At 56.6% G+C, this 17,500-nt stretch overlaps 2 protein-coding genes across 8 annotated transcripts; one reads left to right on the top strand and one right to left on the bottom strand.

The window, feature by feature from the left end:
• Nucleotides 1–19: 19 nt before the first annotated feature.
• RPS28 (ribosomal protein S28) lies at nucleotides 20–1,194 on the top strand. Its single transcript, XM_082622774.1, has 4 exons — nucleotides 20–108; nucleotides 203–250; nucleotides 774–907; nucleotides 1,118–1,194. The coding sequence occupies exons 1-3, from the start codon at nucleotides 70–72 to the stop codon at nucleotides 894–896; spliced, it is 210 nt and encodes a 69-aa protein (XP_082478900.1). The 5' UTR covers nucleotides 20–69; the 3' UTR covers nucleotides 897–907; nucleotides 1,118–1,194.
• A 181-nt stretch (nucleotides 1,195–1,375) lies between these two features.
• On the bottom strand, nucleotides 1,376–14,496 carry KANK3 (KN motif and ankyrin repeat domains 3). Of its 7 annotated transcripts, none has more exons than XM_082622768.1 (11): nucleotides 14,465–14,496; nucleotides 11,291–11,418; nucleotides 10,651–10,767; nucleotides 8,583–9,875; nucleotides 8,398–8,497; nucleotides 8,003–8,194; nucleotides 7,807–7,891; nucleotides 7,110–7,326; nucleotides 2,764–3,236; nucleotides 2,593–2,691; nucleotides 1,376–1,641 (listed from the first exon to the last, which is right to left on the bottom strand). In XM_082622768.1, the coding sequence occupies exons 3-11, from the start codon at nucleotides 10,682–10,684 to the stop codon at nucleotides 1,564–1,566; spliced, it is 2,571 nt and encodes an 856-aa protein (XP_082478894.1). In that variant the 5' UTR covers nucleotides 10,685–10,767; nucleotides 11,291–11,418; nucleotides 14,465–14,496; the 3' UTR covers nucleotides 1,376–1,563. The 7 variants fall into 7 exon arrangements, with proteins under 7 accessions (XP_082478894.1, XP_082478893.1, XP_082478892.1 ...); XM_082622767.1 differs by having other exon boundaries at nucleotides 11,272–11,418; XM_082622766.1 differs by having other exon boundaries at nucleotides 11,152–11,418.
• Between the last annotated feature and the right edge of the window lie 3,004 nt (nucleotides 14,497–17,500).

Genomic DNA, 17,500 nt, shown 5'->3' on the forward strand with positions numbered 1-17,500 from the left:
GGACGCCTTATAAATATTCTCTCCGAAACACGTGACTCCTCTCCGCCCGACAGCCGCCGCGCCACCATCATGGATACGAGCCGTGTGCAGCCCATCAAGCTTGCCAGGGTGAGGCGGAAGCCCGGGTTTGAGGGCCCGGATGAGGGAGGAAGGAGTAGGGGAACCGGGTGGTCCAGATCTGATCCCAGCTTCTTTACCGCAGGTCACCAAGGTGCTGGGCAGGACCGGTTCGCAGGGACAGTGCACGCAGGTGAGCTGGAGAGACGAGGAGGCGGGGTCTGGGGGGGGGGTCTGGGGTCTTGAGTCTCCGATGATGACTTCTGTGCCCTGGTATCTGAGAACCGATACGTACCCTTTTTCGGAAAACTCATGGAGGGTCCGAGTCTTTGCTGAGGCCTTGCCCACCGGGTCTGGGCTCGGTCGACCTCATTCCTCGAGCCCTGACATACCTCGTTCTCTTGGCTCAGCCAATCCCAACGACAACTGTGTAGCTCCACGGCCTCACGATTGTGCTCCCGTCCCCGACGGGCGCAGAGCGGCAGCTGTCCCCCACCAGTGGCTTTTTCTGGCGCTCAAGAGCTTTGTTCTCCACGCTTCGGCCCCTCTCCGGCTCGTCTCCCGGCCTAGACCTACTTCCTAGGCTCAGTCCCCTTTTTAAGTGTGTCTAAGCAGACACGTGCTCTGAATCCAAATCAGCTGTCTATCCCACGGTGCGAGTTTGTGGCCGACCTTGACTTCTTCCCGGTACCCCCCCACCCCCGTCAACCCCATAGGTGCGCGTAGAATTCATGGACGACACGAGCCGCTCCATCATCCGAAACGTGAAAGGCCCCGTGCGCGAGGGCGACGTGCTCACCCTATTGGAGTCAGAGCGAGAGGCTCGGAGGCTGCGCTGAACTTGGGACTGGTGAGTGCACAACTGGAGTGGGAAACAGAGTAGGTAGGTCCCTGTTAGACCTTTGGCTGGTGGTAGGGAGGTTTCGCCAAGCGTACGGATGAGGGCCTCTTGGTGGCGGGGTGTGAAGAAAGGGTTTGCTGAGATTGGCAAGACGGGGGAGGGAGTTTGCCACTTGCTGAGGGGGACCTGTCAGCATCTCATACTTGGGTTTGTTTACAGGGTCCTGGGTGTCTGGGTCGACTACCTGGCCCACGAGGATGATCTGCTGTTAATAAAGCGTTTATATTCTGTGTAAACTTGGGGTTTTGTCTCGGTTGCCACTAATCTTATAAAACCCTCCCATGGGACCCCCAGATGGTCTGCACTGACCCACTGCACTCTGGAAGGGGGGCGGAGGGGTTGTCTTTCCCAACAACGCGTTTTCTTTTTGAGGAGGGAGAAGCACGTGTCTGTGTGTATCTCCAAAACAAAATAAGCTGAGTTAGGAATGTTTTATTAAGGAAGAAGGTTGGAGGAGTGAGTGGACCAGAGTGCCTCAGGTCCCACCTCACCCTGCAGAGTTGAAGCAGAGCCCCTCCCTGTGGACCCTGACCCTTGCTGTGCCCCGAGGTTGAGGTGGGCGAGGGAAAGCTCTCCCCCAATCCAGGTCCAGTGTGTCAGGCCAGTCACTGAGGTGGGGGCTCCTCTCCACCATCACTGCAGCCTCCTTCACCTGGCTTGGCCGTGAGGTGGTCAGAGGGCAGCTGGTGAGAGAGGTTGAGGGGGGCTCCTGTCAGTCTCCTGTAGGCAGGACACTGGCTTTCAGCCCCCTTAGACTCAGGGCTGCTTAGCCTAGTGGAGTTCTTGCCTTTGTCCACTGACCTTGCCTAAGCAGGAACCCCACCTTTTACAGCAGAGCCAGAGCACCTGGGTTTGAATCCCGCCTCTGTCCCATGTGACCTGGAAGAGGCACTTGGCCTCCCTGGCTCCTTTCCCCCATCTCTACAGGAGAGTGTGGGATGGCTAGGCTCACAGCATGAGTTGGTGTTTTGCTTCGTTTTGTGTTCTTTGGCCGCGCCATGAGGCATGCGGGGTCTTAGTTCCCTGACCAGGGACTGAACCCGTGCCCCCTGCAGTGGAAGTGTGGAGTTCTAACCACTGGTCTGCCAGGGAATTCCCAGGATGATTTTTAATTATGAAAGTGCTGAGAACAGCCCGGCACTTGCCTTTTGAACGTAAGCCTCTCCCCCTCGGTGCTCTGCCCCCAGACCAGCCCTTCCTGCCTGCTGCGGGCAAACTCATCGTCTCCAACCCTGAAGCTCTGACTTGTGGGGAGCCTGCACCCGCCTCCCCTGCCCCCTCGACCTAAAGGGCCCCTTATTCCTTTGCTGTGAGCCTCCCTGGGGGGCAGTAACAGGAGTCCACTGACACGACATGGTCTGACCTAGGTCTGACAGCTCTACTCTGACCTTATGGCATGTCCCCTCTGGAGGCCTCAGGTTCATGACCTGTAAAGTGAAGGTGTGTCTAGCCCTTGGGTGTTCTGCAGGTTGAACATCAAATCCCAGCCATATAGAATTCAGACGCAGGTTCCCCACCCCTGGTACTCCCCCGGGGTGCATGAAGAGAAGCCACCTTCCTGGGGCTCACTTGGGATTCTTGAGCTGTGCAGCTGGGAAACTGTCTCTTGGGGCTGGGGCTAGGGCTGCACTCACCGGGGGACCGGGCTGGCCTGAGCTCAGGTGGGCGTGCAGCAGGGCGGCCACCTCATCCTGCTCAGCCTCCAGGGCAATGGCCAGGGCACTGGTGCCCTCCTGAGGGATGATAGGGACAGTCAGGTCCCTGAACCAAGGTGTGACTACCCCACCGGTCCCATGGTGGCTCACGTTGTCCAGGAGGGCGGGGTCGCAGCCTGGCTGGGCCAGGAGCAACCGGACAGTGTCCAGGCGCCCATACTCGCTGGCGCACATCAGCGCTGTGGCCCCATCTGCATCCTGCACGTTCACATCTGCCCCACATGCCAGCAGGGCCGCTACTGTGTCCTGGCGGCCGTGGCTGATGGCCAGCATGAGGGCTGTCTGTCCTGTCTGGGGAATGGGAAAGAAAGGGGACAGGGCTGGTGTCGGCTCCGGGGGAAAGAGGTGGGTCACAGACATTTGGCTCCGGAAGTGGAAAAGACCCCTGGACTCCGAGCCAGGGAGGAGATATCTACGCACCTGGCTGGCCTTGGCGTTAACACTGCCCATGCGGAAGAGTCTCTGGACCATGGCCATGTCCTCCTCTCGCCCCACGGAGGTGAGTGCGGCCAGCATGAGGGCGGAATAGCCAGCTCGATTCTGGTGGTCAATCTTGCAGACCCCTGGGAGAGAGAAGAGGGGTCAGTCCACCAAGAAGCCAACACCCCCTAGTCCACTCGCCTCCCTCCAAGCCTCAGGTTCATTTGTTCAGTCAGGTTGGTCACTGAGGGTCATGTGTGATTTTACTGTTCCTTCTGCCTACAAGGCTCTCCCCCCAAGATCTACATGGCTCCTCCCTTATCTTCAGGGTTCTGCTCGCATCTCATCTCAGTGAAGAGTTTCCTCACCTTCCTATTTCAAACTGTGTTGGGGGCTTCGTTCTGTCTGCTGCTGTATCCCCCAGTACCTAGAGTAATACCTGCCACCTAGTAGCTGCTCGATGAATGAGATAAATGGACATTTCTATTTTCACGTTTACTACCCATCAAGCCACCACTGTTGCTCCCCCAGAGAAATGCCAGCCGGGCCCCCCTGGTGTCCAAGTCTGCTCCAGTTTCCATGCAGCATCCAGAAAGAGATCAAAAGAAATTTGGCCCCGTCATCTATTTAGAGCCCTCCTGTGTCTCCCCACTGCACCTGGAATACAGGCCGTTGTTCACCACCGCCTCTGAGGCTCTATTATCAACTTCTGTTCCTTCCTCTGGAGTTGTCCTTTCTCCCCCAAGCCTATGTTACAGATTGAGTTGTGTCCCCCCCACCATCGCCCTGCCAAAAGATATGTTGAACTCCTAACACCCAGTACGTATGAATGTGGCCTTAATTGGAAGTAAGATCTTTGCAAACCATAATCAAGTTAAGATGAGGTTATCATGATAGGCCCTAATTCCATATGACTGGTATCCTCGGAAGAAGCAAAGGTAAAGAGCTATATGATGCAGAAGGCAGAGAAGACAAGCTGCCATAAGCTGCAGGTTGCTGGCAACCACCAGAAGCTTGGAGAAAGGCACAGAACAGATTCTCCCTCTGAGCCCTTAAGAAGGAAACAGCCCTGCCAACACCTTGATTTTGGACTTCTGAACTGCAAGAACTGCAAGAAAATGAATTTCTCTTTTCAACCACCCACGTTGTGGTACTTTGTGGCACTTTTTTACAGCAGCCCTAGGAAACTGACAGCCTGGTTACTGCTGCCCATCCTTCCGAACTGAACACAGACATCAGCTCCATTTTCTCTGGGGTCAGTTCTGTTACCATCCTGGCCCTCTTCCTCACAGCACCGCACCTACTTCTGGACCTCATTCCCCAGAATGTTTAACGCTCCTGTACCCCACCATTCTGAAAGCTCCACAAGTCTAGGGACAGTCTGCAGAGATGAATGGGTGGGAGAGGTTTGGGGAAAGGAGTGGATCAGGGTCATGGAGAGGGTGCCCTAGTGAGAGGGGATCTGAGACAACCGGCTGGCGAGTAAAAGGGTTAAGTCAGGATTAAGGGCGTTCCCTAGTTGTGTGGCATACTCTCTAGGTGTCCATTCCATCCACAAGCTTCTGTGACCCTGGTGGAGGGTGTTGGGTGCAGAAGGGGGCTCAGAGAAATAACCACAGTGGGGTCTCTGCAGCTAGCCAGGGGACCCACCTATTTTCCCTTTCCCTTCCCTGAGGCCTTGCTAAGCTAAAGGATCACCTTGTTTCTTGATTCCCTCCCCTGGTTTTATTTTGTCATGGCCCTTACCCCTATTGGAAATTATGTTTACTTGATAATTATCTCCGCTCCCCCAACACACACCCAGAGGCCCTGCTCATGAAAGCTTATTCATTCATTCAACAAACACTTGAGGGTCTACTGTGTGCCCCACTGGGGTCTGCCAGGCAAGTAGGGTGAGGTGAAGGAGGGGTATGGGGATGGGTTTGAAAGGGTACATAAAGGAGTAGTTAATGATAGGCCAGGAGGCAAGGGGACAGAACAGTGAAATGTGGTGGGAGCAATGGATACTGGTCCCACGAGGTTCAAGGATTGTGGGAGTTGGGCAACAGGAGACAGCTGAGATGTTGGAAGGTGAGAGTTCAGGAGAGAATGCTAGGAAGTGAGATTATGGAGGGGGCATAGTTACTGATGACATCAAGGTGTTGTGGTGACCTTACAAGTGTAAGGCTGATGTCAGGGTGAAGGGAGAGGAGTAGGTCAAGGAACTGAGAAGGGACTTCCCTGGTGGTCCAGGGGTTAAAACTCCACGCTTCCACTGCAGGGGGTGCAGGTTCGATCCCTGGTCAGGGAACTAAGATCCCACATGCCTTGTGGCATAGCCAGAAAAAAAAAAAAAAGGAACTGAGAAGCCAGGAAGTGGGAGGGATCATCCATCAGGAAACTGATATTGGTGAGGATTAGGCTGGAGAGGAGGAGAACCAGCCAGGAGCTAAGATTCAAGAAATGAAGAGTGACGAGGTGAGAGGGAGAAGTCAGAAGGGGCGGAGGGAGTAGTGGTCTGATCAATTAGAGGCTCCAAGATGGGACTAAAGGAGGAAGGGGAAACTGTCTGGAAGTGGAGATGAAGAACAAGGAGGACACGGCCATGTCCAGGCCCTTCATTCCAGGGAGCTGAGAGGAAACAGCCCCTGCATGAAGGGTGCACTGAGGGCTCTGGGTCCTGGGGGAAGGGAGGGCCAGAGGGGCTGACCCATGTGAGAACCAGAAGGCCCACGGCAAGGTCTGGAAAGTTGGAGCTGAAGGTGGGGGAGGTTCAAATGCAGGGAATAAGAGGATCCAAGGAGCCTCGGGCCTTGCAACCAAGATGACTGCTTTGCCACCCTCCACAACCCCAGTCCTCAGCCCCCTTTAAGACAGGAGCTGCCCAGGAAATACCTTTGTTTTTTTTTTTTTTTTGGCCGCGCCACGCAGCATGTGGGATCTTAGTTCCCTGACCAGGGATCGAACCCGCATCCCCTGCATTGGAAGTGTGGAGTCTTAACCACTGGGCCGCCGGGGAAGTCCCAGGAAATACCTTTTGAATTCATGCATTGTCCCCTCCTCCCAAGCCCCAGCTCCCTGTCCAGCCCAGAGCAGCTGTGCCCTTCCCCCCAGTCACCAAGACCTGCAGAAGTGGGATGGATCTGTGTGTGTAGGGGGGTGGCATGCAGGATGGGACAGCAGGACGTGCCTCAGCCTGCAGCGAGAATGAGAGGCAGGGCAGGCCCCAGAGGATACTGGACCGGAAGGAGGACACCCAGGAGAGCTCTTGGTGGACAGTTTGTCTACTGTCCACTGTCCCCTGTGCTGTGAGTCCCATGGGGGTGACCCACCCCCATCCTGGCACTGCACTGGTACCTGGAAGGCTCTCAATATATGTCTGTGGGCTCAGCAACACCTGGATGTGTGTATCTCTGCTCCAGAGGGGGAAACGTTGAGACAGATGATAGAAATGTGTGTGAGATGGGGCCAATGCAGGACCTGGTGGTGGAGGACTGCAGGCCCAGTGTCCCAGCCCGGGAGGCAGTCACAGCCCTGACCAGTCAGTACCTCCCCTGGAGGCTGAAGACGCAGTGGATGGATATTGGGGCTCAGAAACAAGGTGAACGCCAAGGCTGGAGATTCAGGGACAGAAGGCATGGGGACCAGTGACTGACGTGCGTGCCTGGCGCTGTTATACGTGTGTGTTATCACAATTGCCCAGGGAGGGAGGCACTGCATCCCCCGTTTCACAAAGGAGGAAGCTAAAGCTGGTGAAATGAAGTAATTCCTCTACATTTAGGTCTACCCAATCCCAAAGCCCAGATTACCCTCCCCCTGCAAAGTGAGAGGCAGGTCAGGGCGGAGCTCACAGCTCAGAGCGGTCAATCTATCCATAACGGGTCATGTAACCTCCAGAGAAGGGCCAGTGGTGCCCTCTGCCTGGCCAGCCCTTCTCTGCATCCTTCTCCAGGTCCTCCCAGCCAGGACCTGCCCAGATTCTCCCTTCCCTGGCTCCCTATTCCCTGGTGCCCTCCCCACCCCTCCTCAATGCTGACCTGTATCCAGCAGCAAGCTCGCGATGGCCAGGTTCCCATGGGACACGCTGTAGTGCAGGGCTGTGTTCCCGTTGCCATCTGTCAGGTTCACCACGTGTTCCAGCAGCTCACGTCCCAGGCGCACCACCGCGCCCAGCACCCCGGCCACGGGCTCCGCTTGAGAGCGCCGCTGGCTCGACACTCGAAACCACTCCTGGGCCACTAGGCGCGCCGCGCCCTGCCAGGATGGGGGAAAGACATCGGCGAGGGTCCAGGACGGGGTGGCAGGGAGGGTGTGGGGGCGGGACTGGGAACCCAGGCAGGGGAGGATGGTCGCTCCTAGGGCCACAACCCTTTCGAGGAGGGAGTACAGTTAGTGTGGGTATCCGGCTCGAGGGGGCAGGGATGCTCCCCTTCTGAGGAAGAGCCTGTGGAAGAAGCTGAAGTGGCGGAAGGCGGTGAGCGCTTGTCTTTGGGGAGTCCGAGAGTGGGGCTGGGGCTTGGGTCGGACCCCTTTTGGGAAATCAGGGAAAGATCAGCCCTGTCCTGGGGCGAAGAGCCCTTTGGAGAGCTTGGGATCTGTGGAGGGCCCTGGCGCGAGGTGATGGAACTTGGAACCCTCCTAACTCTAAAGAACCCGATGCTCTTCTCTAGGTAGGCGTCAGAGGAGGTCCCTGCCGGGCCTATGACTCCTGCGAAGGCCTCTCCCTGCACTCACACTGTCGCGGGCGACTCCGCGGGGTCGGCTCAGCTGCCGTTGCAGCGCTGCACACGCCTCCCTCAAACGCGGGCTCAGCTCGCACCTACTGCCAGGGAGACGGAGACAGGGAGAGGCTAAGGAGGGGTTGGGATGGGGAGTGGGGAGACCGGAAAGAGAGCAGCCGTTCCTATTCCGTGTCCGCGGCGCTGCTCACCTCCCCTGCGCACCCAGCTGAGGCTCTGCCTCCGGCTCGGGGTCCCGGGCTTCCCCGCCGCTGGGAGAGCCATGGGTCCCGGAGTCGGATCCCCCGCCGCTGTCGTCTCCTGAGCCCGACGAACTGCTCCTCGGGAGCTCGGCAGCGCCATCCTCGCTGTCGCTGTCGCCCTCGCTGGATGAGCTCTCGTACCTGGGGGCAGGGTGGGAGGCATCTGCTGAGCCTCCCCTGGGGGCTCATTCTGGAGTCCTGCGAGGTGGGAGTGGCTGTTCCCATCTTACAGATGAGGACGCTGAGGCTTGCCAAGACCACGCCGCGAGCGAGGGGCAGAGCTGGGATTCAAACCCCATTCCAGTCCCAGAAGACGCTGCCATGGGGAGGGGGAAAGTGCTCACTCTCCGTTGAGGACCCCAACAAACTGCAGGCTCTTGGTTCCGGGGCTGGGTTGGGCGCCAGGTGTACCGTCTCTCCTCTTCATAATGGATTTGAGGGTGCCTGGCGGAGATAAGATGAAGACACTGAGTTCGAATTCGGTGGCCAGCAAACCAGGGCTCAGCGAGGGACGGGGAGGGGGACTCACCCGCGGGTGCCACTGCCCTGTCCCCATCCGTGGGTCTGGACAGGTTCTCCTGCGTCGGGGCAGGGGCCTCCACAGCGGGCTCGGTCTGCGTGGCCCTCTCGGCACAACCCCACGGGGTCTGGGTGGCAGCCTCGCACGGCTGGGGCTGGGCCGCCACCGCTGCCTGTGCCTTCTCGGCTGCCTGTGCCTCCTCGGCAGCCTCGCGGGCCTCCTCCAGCTCGCACAGGCGACCCCGCAGGAGCTCGTTCACCCCGCGCTGATGCTCCAGGCTGGCGCGAAGCAGCTCCAGCTCGCGCTCGGCGGCCGCGGGCAGCCCCAGCAGAGCCTCCGTCACCCACGCTTCCTCCTCGAGGGTCTCGGGGGCTGCCCCCACGCCGGCCTCCTGGGTCTCCGGCACCGCCTGGGCTCCCGCCTCTTGAGTCTCCAGCACGGTCTGGGTGCCTGTACCCCGCGTCTGGGGCGCCCCGTCGAGGACCTGCAGCGCACCCTCGCTGAGGCTAGAAGCCGACCCGTCAGGGCCGTCAGCCCCGGGGCTGGCCCTGGCGCGAACGCCGCGCTCAGAGGTGGCCAGGCGCTCGGTGAGCCGCCGCAGCTGAGCAAGCTTGTCCGGGCGCGCCTCGGCCTCCCCGTCGGGCTCGGGCTGCCGGCGCCCAGCAAGCAACCGCGCCTTCTCGGCGCGCAGCGCGCGCACCTGCTCCTGCAGCTCGGGCAGCGCGCGCGCCTGCTCCTCAAGCTCGCGCAGGCGCCGCAGCGCCGCTGCCATCTGCTCGCGCACCAGCTGCAGTTGCGCGGGGCCGGGCGAGGCCAGGGCCGGGTTGGGGGCGGGACTGCTGCGGCCGGACCCGCGCGGGCTGCGCGGGATCGCGCGGCCGGGGCTGGGCACGCACTCGTGCGCCTGCGCTAGCTCCAACCGCCGGCTGGTCTCCAGGAGCGTGTGCTCGACGCGCGGATTGCGCACGGGTGCGCGCGGCGACAGCGGCGGCAGCATCAACCCCGACGGCGCGCCCGGGGAGAGAGCGCCCGGTGCTCCGCCATCGTCACTGGCCAGGGACTCGCAGGATGTCCAGGCGCCTGGGCTGCGCGCGCCTGCGAGGCCGGCCCGTGGCGCGCGGGGGCGGCGCGCGGGCTGGGGGCCCGGGGCGCGGCGGGCGGCGGGGCCGCGCTCCAGCTCCTCCACGTACTTGAGGAAGTCCAGGTCCAGGTGGAAGCCATAGGGCGTCTCCACCGAGTAGGGCGAACTCGGGCTGCGAGCTCCCCCAGTCACGCTGGGGTACAGGCGAGGGCCGCCCAGGTCTGTGGGCATGACAGGGGCGTGGAGGGGCGTCAAGCTGGAGAGACCCGGAGAGGGCGTCCCCACTGCCCCAGGACACGCCTGCACGACTCCACCTGCACCAAACCCTGCACACCTGGATTGCACACCCAAGTCTTAAACGCCTCTCTGCTCCCCAAAAGTCGAGGGTTCACGCGTTAATTGAGCACCTACTATGTACCAAGCACTTTTCTAGGTGCTGCAGACATAGCAGTGAACAAGACAAGCATCCCTGCCCTCTTGTAGGAGACAGATAAACACAATCGTACCAAATGGTGCTTAGGGCAATAATAATAATTCCAAGATGAAATAGAGAATAACTGACAGACTTGGGCTCTGACTGTCAGGGCAGATTTCCTGAGGAGGGGACTTACAAGCTGAGCCCTGAATGAGGGGGAGGAAGCAGCTGAGACAGGAGGTTCCTAAAAGAAAACAGCCCATGCAGAGGCCCTGGGGTGGAATGACCACGGTGGGCCTGAGTAAGAGCCAGGTGGAGGCGAGGATATGCAGAGCAGAGTGAAGGAAGGGAGTGTGGGGAGAGGCGTAGAAGACGTGGGGAACCTTCTGGGCCACCATGAGGAGATGGAGTTTTATTCCACCTGTGACAGGGCACCAGAGGCAGATTTTAAGCCCTGATATTATCCACCTTTATAAAGGGCCCTCTGGCCACTCTGCAAAGGAGGGAGCTGCAGGGCTGTGTCTGCCTCTGGGTGCCAAGTGTGGATCTGTACACATGCAAATCCCATTTTGCACACTTACCAGGCAGGTTCTGATTCAGGGCAAACTTGGCCATGTTTCCTGGAGTAGCCCCCAGAGGGGGTGAGAGTGGGACTGGGCCCTGTCCCTCTGGCTGTGCCTCTGGGGTCAGTCCGGACTCTGAGTGAGTAAACAGACCCAAGAGGTCCTCTCCACCACCACCCCAACACCCCCCCCCCACAGGCCCTCTCCTCCCTCCTCCCTCAAGTGGCCTTGAAAGTTTGGAATGGGGACTTCCCTGGTGGCGCAGTGGTTAAGAATCCGCCTGCCAATGCAGGGGACACAGGTTCGAGCCCTGGTCCAGGAAGATCCCACATGCCGCGAAGCAATTAAGCCCATGCACCACAGCTACTGAGCCTGTGCTCTAGAGCCCATGAGCCACAACTACTGAGCCCTCGTGCCACAACTGCTGAAGCCTGTGCACCTAGAGCCCGTGCTCTGAAACAAGAGAAGCCAACGCAATGAGAAGCCCGCGCACCGCAACGAAGAGTAGCCCCCGCTCACCGCAACTAGAGAGAGCCCGCGTGCAGCAATGAAGACCCAACGCAGCCAAAGATAAAAAAATTAAATAAATGAATTTATATTTAAAAAATGTTTGGAATGAATGACTGTGGGGACCCTCACGTGCCAGGCCTCAGCCTACTGGGTAAGAGGAGGCAGGAAGGGCATCAAAAGGAGAAGAGAGAGGAACTCCCTGGTGGTCCAGTGGTTAGGAATCCATGCTTCCACGGCAAGGGCAAGGGTTCGATCCCTGGTTGGAGAACTAGGATCCTGCATGCCACATGGTGTGGCAGAAAAAAAAAAAAGAGGATGATGATCAAGAGAACAAGAGCAGGGCTTCCCTGGTGGCTCAGTGGTTGAGAGTCCGCCTGCCGATGCAGGGGACACGGGTTCGTGCCACGGGCCGGGAGGGTCCCACATGCCGTGAAGCAGCTGGGCCCGTGAGCCATGGCTGCTGAGCCTGTGCGTCCGGAGCCTGTGCTCCGCAACGGGCTAGGCCACAACAGTGAGAGGCCCGAGTACTGCAAAAAAAAAAAAAAGAGAGAGAACAAGAGCAGCTGGGGCGGGGACAGGGTGAGGTGCATTCCAGACCTGCTGAAGGTGAGGGTTGGAAGCCCTTCGAGGGCTCATGTACATCTGAATTTATACCAGGGTCACTTGTGAGATCCTTTAGGAATGACGGAGAGTTGTGGGCCAGATGCACCAAGGATGCAAATCAATGGATACCAGTCTTCCTGGGATGTCTCTACTGGAGTGCCACAGGGCTCTGCCCTTGGCTTGTAAGAGATTGTAGTGGAACCACAGGCACCCAGGTTGTCAGAGCTGTGGCTAGGGAATTCCCTGGTCGTCCAGTGGTTAGGATTCGGTGCTTTCACCGCTGAGGGCTCGGGTTCAATCCCTGGTCAGGGAACTAAGATCCCACAAGCCGTGCCATGTGTTGAGGCCAAAAACAAGAAAACAAAACAAAACTACAAAAACAAACAAACAAACAAAAAACCCAGAGCTGTGGCTATGCTTAGGGCTAAAGGGATAGAGACACTTCAGGTGATGTGATGGAGGCTCTAAGAAACTGGGGAGATTGGGCCACATCTAATAATGTGATATTTAACAAGGACAAATATTGAGTCCAGAAATTTGATTCAGAGAGCCTAGGGCAGGAAAGATGGGGCTTTGAAGAGCTCACGTGAAAAACCCTCAGGGAAGGGAAAGCAGCTTGTATCGAGTGCCTACTCTATGCCTGGCCTGACTAAATGTAACCCTCACCCCCACAAGTATAACCCTGCAAGGTAGGATGTTTCCCCGTTTTCCAGATGGGGGAAATGAAGGCATAAAGCAGTTAAGTCAATTGCCTATGGGAAATGCCCTCAGACTGGGCTTTCATCTTCTGGGGGGGACCTCTTGTCTGCCCAGCCCTCCACCAGCAGGTGCCTGCCAGACCCGATCTGTACTCTTCCTGACCTACTGCCCATCTGTGCTAAAACCTTCCCAGTCACCCCTTCTGGTCTCTTGCACTCCGGATGACCACCTGCGTGCCTAATACCCACCAGCAACTGAGCACCCATTGGTCTACCTGACTCATTCTGCTCCACAGCTGGAAGAACCCTCCCACTCACCACTCTGTCTAGTCTGGGTCCCTGACACCTCCCCCAACCCACCGCAAGGAGGGAGAGTGACGGGGAACTTCCAGTCCTGAAGCAGCTGTTTCCCGTCCCCTCACACTGGCTGTAAGGGGCCGGCCAGCAGGGCAACACGGAGGACAGCCAGTACCTCTCAGGACTTGTTTTCAGGAAACTGCCAGAGAAGAGCTGGGTCATGGAAAAAACCTGGGCTGGGGCTTAGGGGTCTGGCCTTGCCTCACACACAGCTGGCTGTGTGACTCCGTGGGGTCAGCGCCCCCCCCTCCAGGGACCTGGTTACACCCAAATCTGAGACCCTGGAATTCAAAAAAACAGCTGTGAGTCATTCCTAAGACCCAAACCAGCTGGAGCAGCCAGACCCAGAGACTGACCTGAAAAATGGGTGGATGCCCCAAGAATGGTAAATAAAAATATGCCAATGACTTTTGCCATTTACGATGGGCTAGCCTCTATTCTAAGCAATTTATGGGAGTTAACCTAAAAAAAAATCCTAGGTAAACCCTTTGAGGTAGGTTATTCTTTCCCCCATTGTGCAGATGGAGAAACTGAGACACAGTGATTAAGTGACCCAGCCAAAGTCGGACATGGGCAGAAACAGGATTTGAATCCAGAAGCTTTGCCAGTGTTTCTGCATTGACCCCTCCACTAGACGGCTTTCTATAAACAGCCCTCCCCTCCCCAGGAGGGGCAAAGAGGCAGAGGTGGTCGGCCCTCCCAGCCTGCACTCCTGCCTGTCCCCTGCGTGTGTCCCCGATGGGAAGAGCAGGCCCAAACCGTGGCGGCTCCAGGGGCTGCAGCCTCACCGGAGGGGAGGCGTGCAACTGCCCTCCCCTCTCCTCCGCTCCCTGCCCGGGCTGGCAAGCTTAGATCCGGATCCTCTGCCTGAGACCCCCTTATTAGGCCGTCAGAGCCGACGCCACACGCCCCCACTCCCGCCCCAGGGACTATTTTGGGACTCAGAGTTGTGCTCACAAAACCTGAGGGGTGGGGTACGAGGCGGGCAGTGCAGATCCCGGTCTTGGGGAGGGGGCGTCTTCCCGGACTGAGGCTCTGGGTGGTGGCACGCCCTAACTTTGGGGCGGGACTCTCAGACCCCTGAAGTGGGAGTGGAGGCTGATGATGGGGGGAGAGGGAGGTACTGAGGTCAGCACCCCCCACCCCCCTGTCCCCTCAGGACGGCCTCACGGAGACAGAGCAGTTTCCTACAGGAAACGCTGCCGGGCGGTTCCATCCGTTGTCCATTGTCTGCCGGCCCGGGGGCCATCCGTCCCTCCCCCAAACACCGTTTCCGAATCACCCCCCGCCACACACACACACACACACACACACACACGCACTCAGGTCCAGCGCGAGGGGATGGACCCGGGTCCCCAAGCTGTCCAGGAGCGACTCTGTGAAAGCATCCCGAAGTCGGTTGCGGCGCCAGGGGGCGAACAACCCCCCCACACTTCGCTCCTGAAGGACGGGAAGTAGGAGACCTCAAGAATCCAGAGCCCCCCGACTCTGCTCGCCGCCCACCCGGGACTCCCAGTGTGGGAGGGGTCCCAGCCAGAGGACACAGCGCCCGCCCCGTCGCAGCGCGCTGAGCCCTCAAAGGGGCCAGAAGCGCAGCGCCCCGTCCCGCTGCGTACCCTGATCCCCCCAGGACCCCATCGGTGCCCCGAAAGCTGGCGCTTTACCTGAAGCCGCAGCCGCAGCCGCACCCGAGCCCGCCCCCTCGAAGCTCGGGGACCGGTTATCAAGGCCTTGACCCTAACTGACGGCCAAGTCAGCCAACCAGCGTTCCATGCTCTCCGAAACTGTCCAATGGTGAGGCGGGGTGGACCGCACTGTCCCGGCGCTGAGAGTGTGGGGAGTGGCTTAGGGTGGGGCCTGGAATGACTGCCCTTGAGGGCGTTCGGGTCCGTAGTGGGGAGAGCTGTCCGAGTGGTGCCCAGCTCAGCGCTAAAGGGCTTGGATATGATCCACAGGGGACAGGGAGCCTCGGGAACACTCTAAGCAGGACAGTTACCCGGTGGGATTTGTGTATTTGGAAGATACCTTGGGTGGAAGCTGGAAAGACTGACGCTCCTGTTCCAGTGTCTGGGTGAGGGACCTGGACCCTGGATCTTTCCCACCGCAGCGCCTTTGCGCATGCTGCTCAATCTTCCTGAACTGTTCTTCCCTACACCTGTTCACTTGGCCACCTTCTCCTACCTTTGGGGGCTCAACCTGTGTGTTCCAGTCCCCTAAAGGCCTAATGTGGACCTTCTCCAGTCACTATCTTTCCAGTCACTCTGTTTTATGAATCTGATATCTACATACTTTCAATATCTGAAAAAAATCTATTATTTATTTGTTTCTTTGTTTGCCATCTGTCTCCCCATAAGGACAGGGAACTGATTGATTTGGGCCACTGTTTCATCCAGTGCCCCAAGCACACAGTAGATACTTAATAAATGTTTGTTGAAGAAACAGACTCACAGACATAGAGAATAGACTTGTGGTTGCCAAGGGGGAGGAGGGGTGGGGGAGGGAAGGATTGGGAGTTTGGGATTAGCAGATGCAAACTATTATATATAGAATGGATAAACAACAAGGTCGTACTATATAGCACAGGGAACTATTTCAATATCCTGTGATAAACCATAATGGAAAAGAATCTGAAAAAGAATATATATATATATATATATATATATATATATATATATATATATATATCTGAATCACTTTGCCGTGCAGCAGAAATTAACAGCATTGTAAATCAACTATACCTCAATAAGTTGTTTTGTTTTTTATAAATTTAGTATTTATTTTTGGCTGTGTTGGGTCTTTGTTGCTGCACGCGAGCTTTCTCTAGTTGCGGCGAGTGGGGGCTACTCTTCATTGCGGTGTGCCGGCTTCTCACTGCGGTGGCTTCTTTTGTTGAGGAGCACAAGCTCTAGGCGTGCGGGCTTTAGTCGTTGCGGCACGCGGGCTCTAGAGCGCAGGCTCAGTAGTTGTGGCGCACGGGCTTTGTTGCTCCATGGCATGTGGGATCTTCCGGAACCAGGGCTCGAACCCGTGTCCCCTGCATTGGCAGGCGGATTCTTAACCACTGTGCTACCAGGGAAGTACTACCTCAATAAAATTTTTTAAAAATATTTGTTTAAAGGATGATTTGAATTACATTGAACTCTTTAACCCATTTGGAAAATATGATCAAAAGTGAATCTACAGATTTTTCCCCTATTAATTTAGCATTTATTGAGCACCTACGGTGTTCCAGGCACTGTGCAGGTCCTTGAGGGGAACATAATCCCTGCTATCCTGGGCCTCAAAGCTGAGAGGAGGAGACAGATTTTCAAGCTATGGTTTATGGTAAGGGGGTAACAGGGATGGGAGCTGGAGTCTATGGGAAGAGAAAAGGGGACACATCATTGTCGTAGAGGATCTGGGGAGACAGCCTGTAGGGATGACACTTAAGGAAAGGTACTCCAGACAGGAGAAAATGCACATGCAAAGGAAGATATGGTGAACTTTGACTAAGTCATGATGTTGGCGGGAGGGGAGCATGTCACCAGCGACCCCAGAAGCCCCTCCAACAGGCTGCATCCCAATCACAGTGCCTCCTCGCTCCGCAAAGTAACCACTGTTGTGACTTGTGTGATAATCACTGCCTGGCATTTCTGAATAGTTTATCATGGAAGTTTGAATCTCTAGACACTGTGGTTTAGTCTTGCACATGCAAAAAAAAATAATATATCTTTTAAGTCTCTTAATTCATGGGTTCCCCTCTATCCCTTCCCTGCCTTGCAATAAATCGATTGCACAACTCAGGCTGTTTCCCACGGTCTGGGTGGTGCTGATCCCATCCTCGTGGTGCACGCTGGCATGGTTCTCTGTCCTTCATCTTCCAGGCAAATTTGCAGTTGTTTCCAGAACTGGGATTAGACTAGGGTTTGATGCCTTTGGCCCGATTTTGGGTGCTGTTCGTCCCTTCACCATCAGGATCACACTCTTTGTCTCTCCTTGCATGAGGCCAGCAGCCATTGAGAACTAACTTGGTGGTGAATGCAAAATAGCGATGTCCTCCTCCTCGAATTTCTTCCTTGTTTATTAGCTAAAATTCTTCCCTTGCAGATGTTTCCCCTTATGTTCCATTTGGTTACCTAGTGGCACGTTCATGTAGGAGTGCTTGATTCTTTCCCTTTAGAGACCACTTCCCTAAATAGTGAATTAATTCCCCATAATCCTCTGAAAGTGATAAATTAGGCTGGTTCTTTTTTTCTTTTTTCTTTTTTCTTTTTTTTTTTGATTGAAGCATAGTTGATTTACAATATTGTGTTAGCTTCTGGTGGACAGCACAGTGATTCAGATATATATATATTCTTGGGACTTCCCTGATGGAGCAGTAGTTAAGAATCTGCCTGCCAGTGCAGGGGACACGGGTTCGACCCCTGGTCCTAGAAGATCCCACATGCCGCGGAGAACTAAGCCTGAGCGCCACAACTACTGAGCCTGCTCTCTAGAGACAGCGAGCCACAACTACTGAAGCCCAGGCACCTAGAGCCGGTGCTCCGCAACAAGAGAAGCCAAGCCACCGAAATAAGAAACCCACACGCACCACAACGAAGAGTATATATATATTCTTTCTCAGTCTTTTTTTTTTTTTTACCACTTTGCAAGGTTTGTGGGACCTCAGTTCCCTGACCAGGGATTGAACCCACATCTTCGGCAATGAAAGTGCAGAGTCC

The sequence above is a fragment of the Mesoplodon mirus genome (assembly GCF_964341445.2).
Source record: "Mesoplodon mirus genome assembly, chromosome: 5".
NCBI classification, from domain to species: Eukaryota; Metazoa; Chordata; class Mammalia; order Artiodactyla; family Ziphiidae; genus Mesoplodon; species Mesoplodon mirus.

Bases quoted from the DNA above. Each gene is read 5' to 3' on its own strand.
- RPS28 (XM_082622774.1), top strand. From the start codon at position 70: ATGGATACGAGCCGTGTGCAGCCCATCAAGCTTGCCAGG. The intron at 109-202 runs GTGAGGCGGAAG...TCTTTACCGCAG, and splicing joins AGCCCATCAAGCTTGCCAGG to GTCACCAAGGTGCTGGGCAG. The intron at 251-773 runs GTGAGCTGGAGA...TCAACCCCATAG, and splicing joins CGCAGGGACAGTGCACGCAG to GTGCGCGTAGAATTCATGGA.
- KANK3 (XM_082622768.1), bottom strand. From the start codon at position 10,684: ATGGCCAAGTTTGCCCTGAATCAGAACCTGCCTG. The intron at 7,892-8,002 runs GTGAGCAGCGCC...CCCTGGCAGTAG, and splicing joins CAGCTGGGTGCGCAGGGGAG to GTGCGAGCTGAGCCCGCGTT. The intron at 2,692-2,763 runs GTGAGCCACCAT...ATCATCCCTCAG, and splicing joins ACCCCGCCCTCCTGGACAAC to GAGGGCACCAGTGCCCTGGC.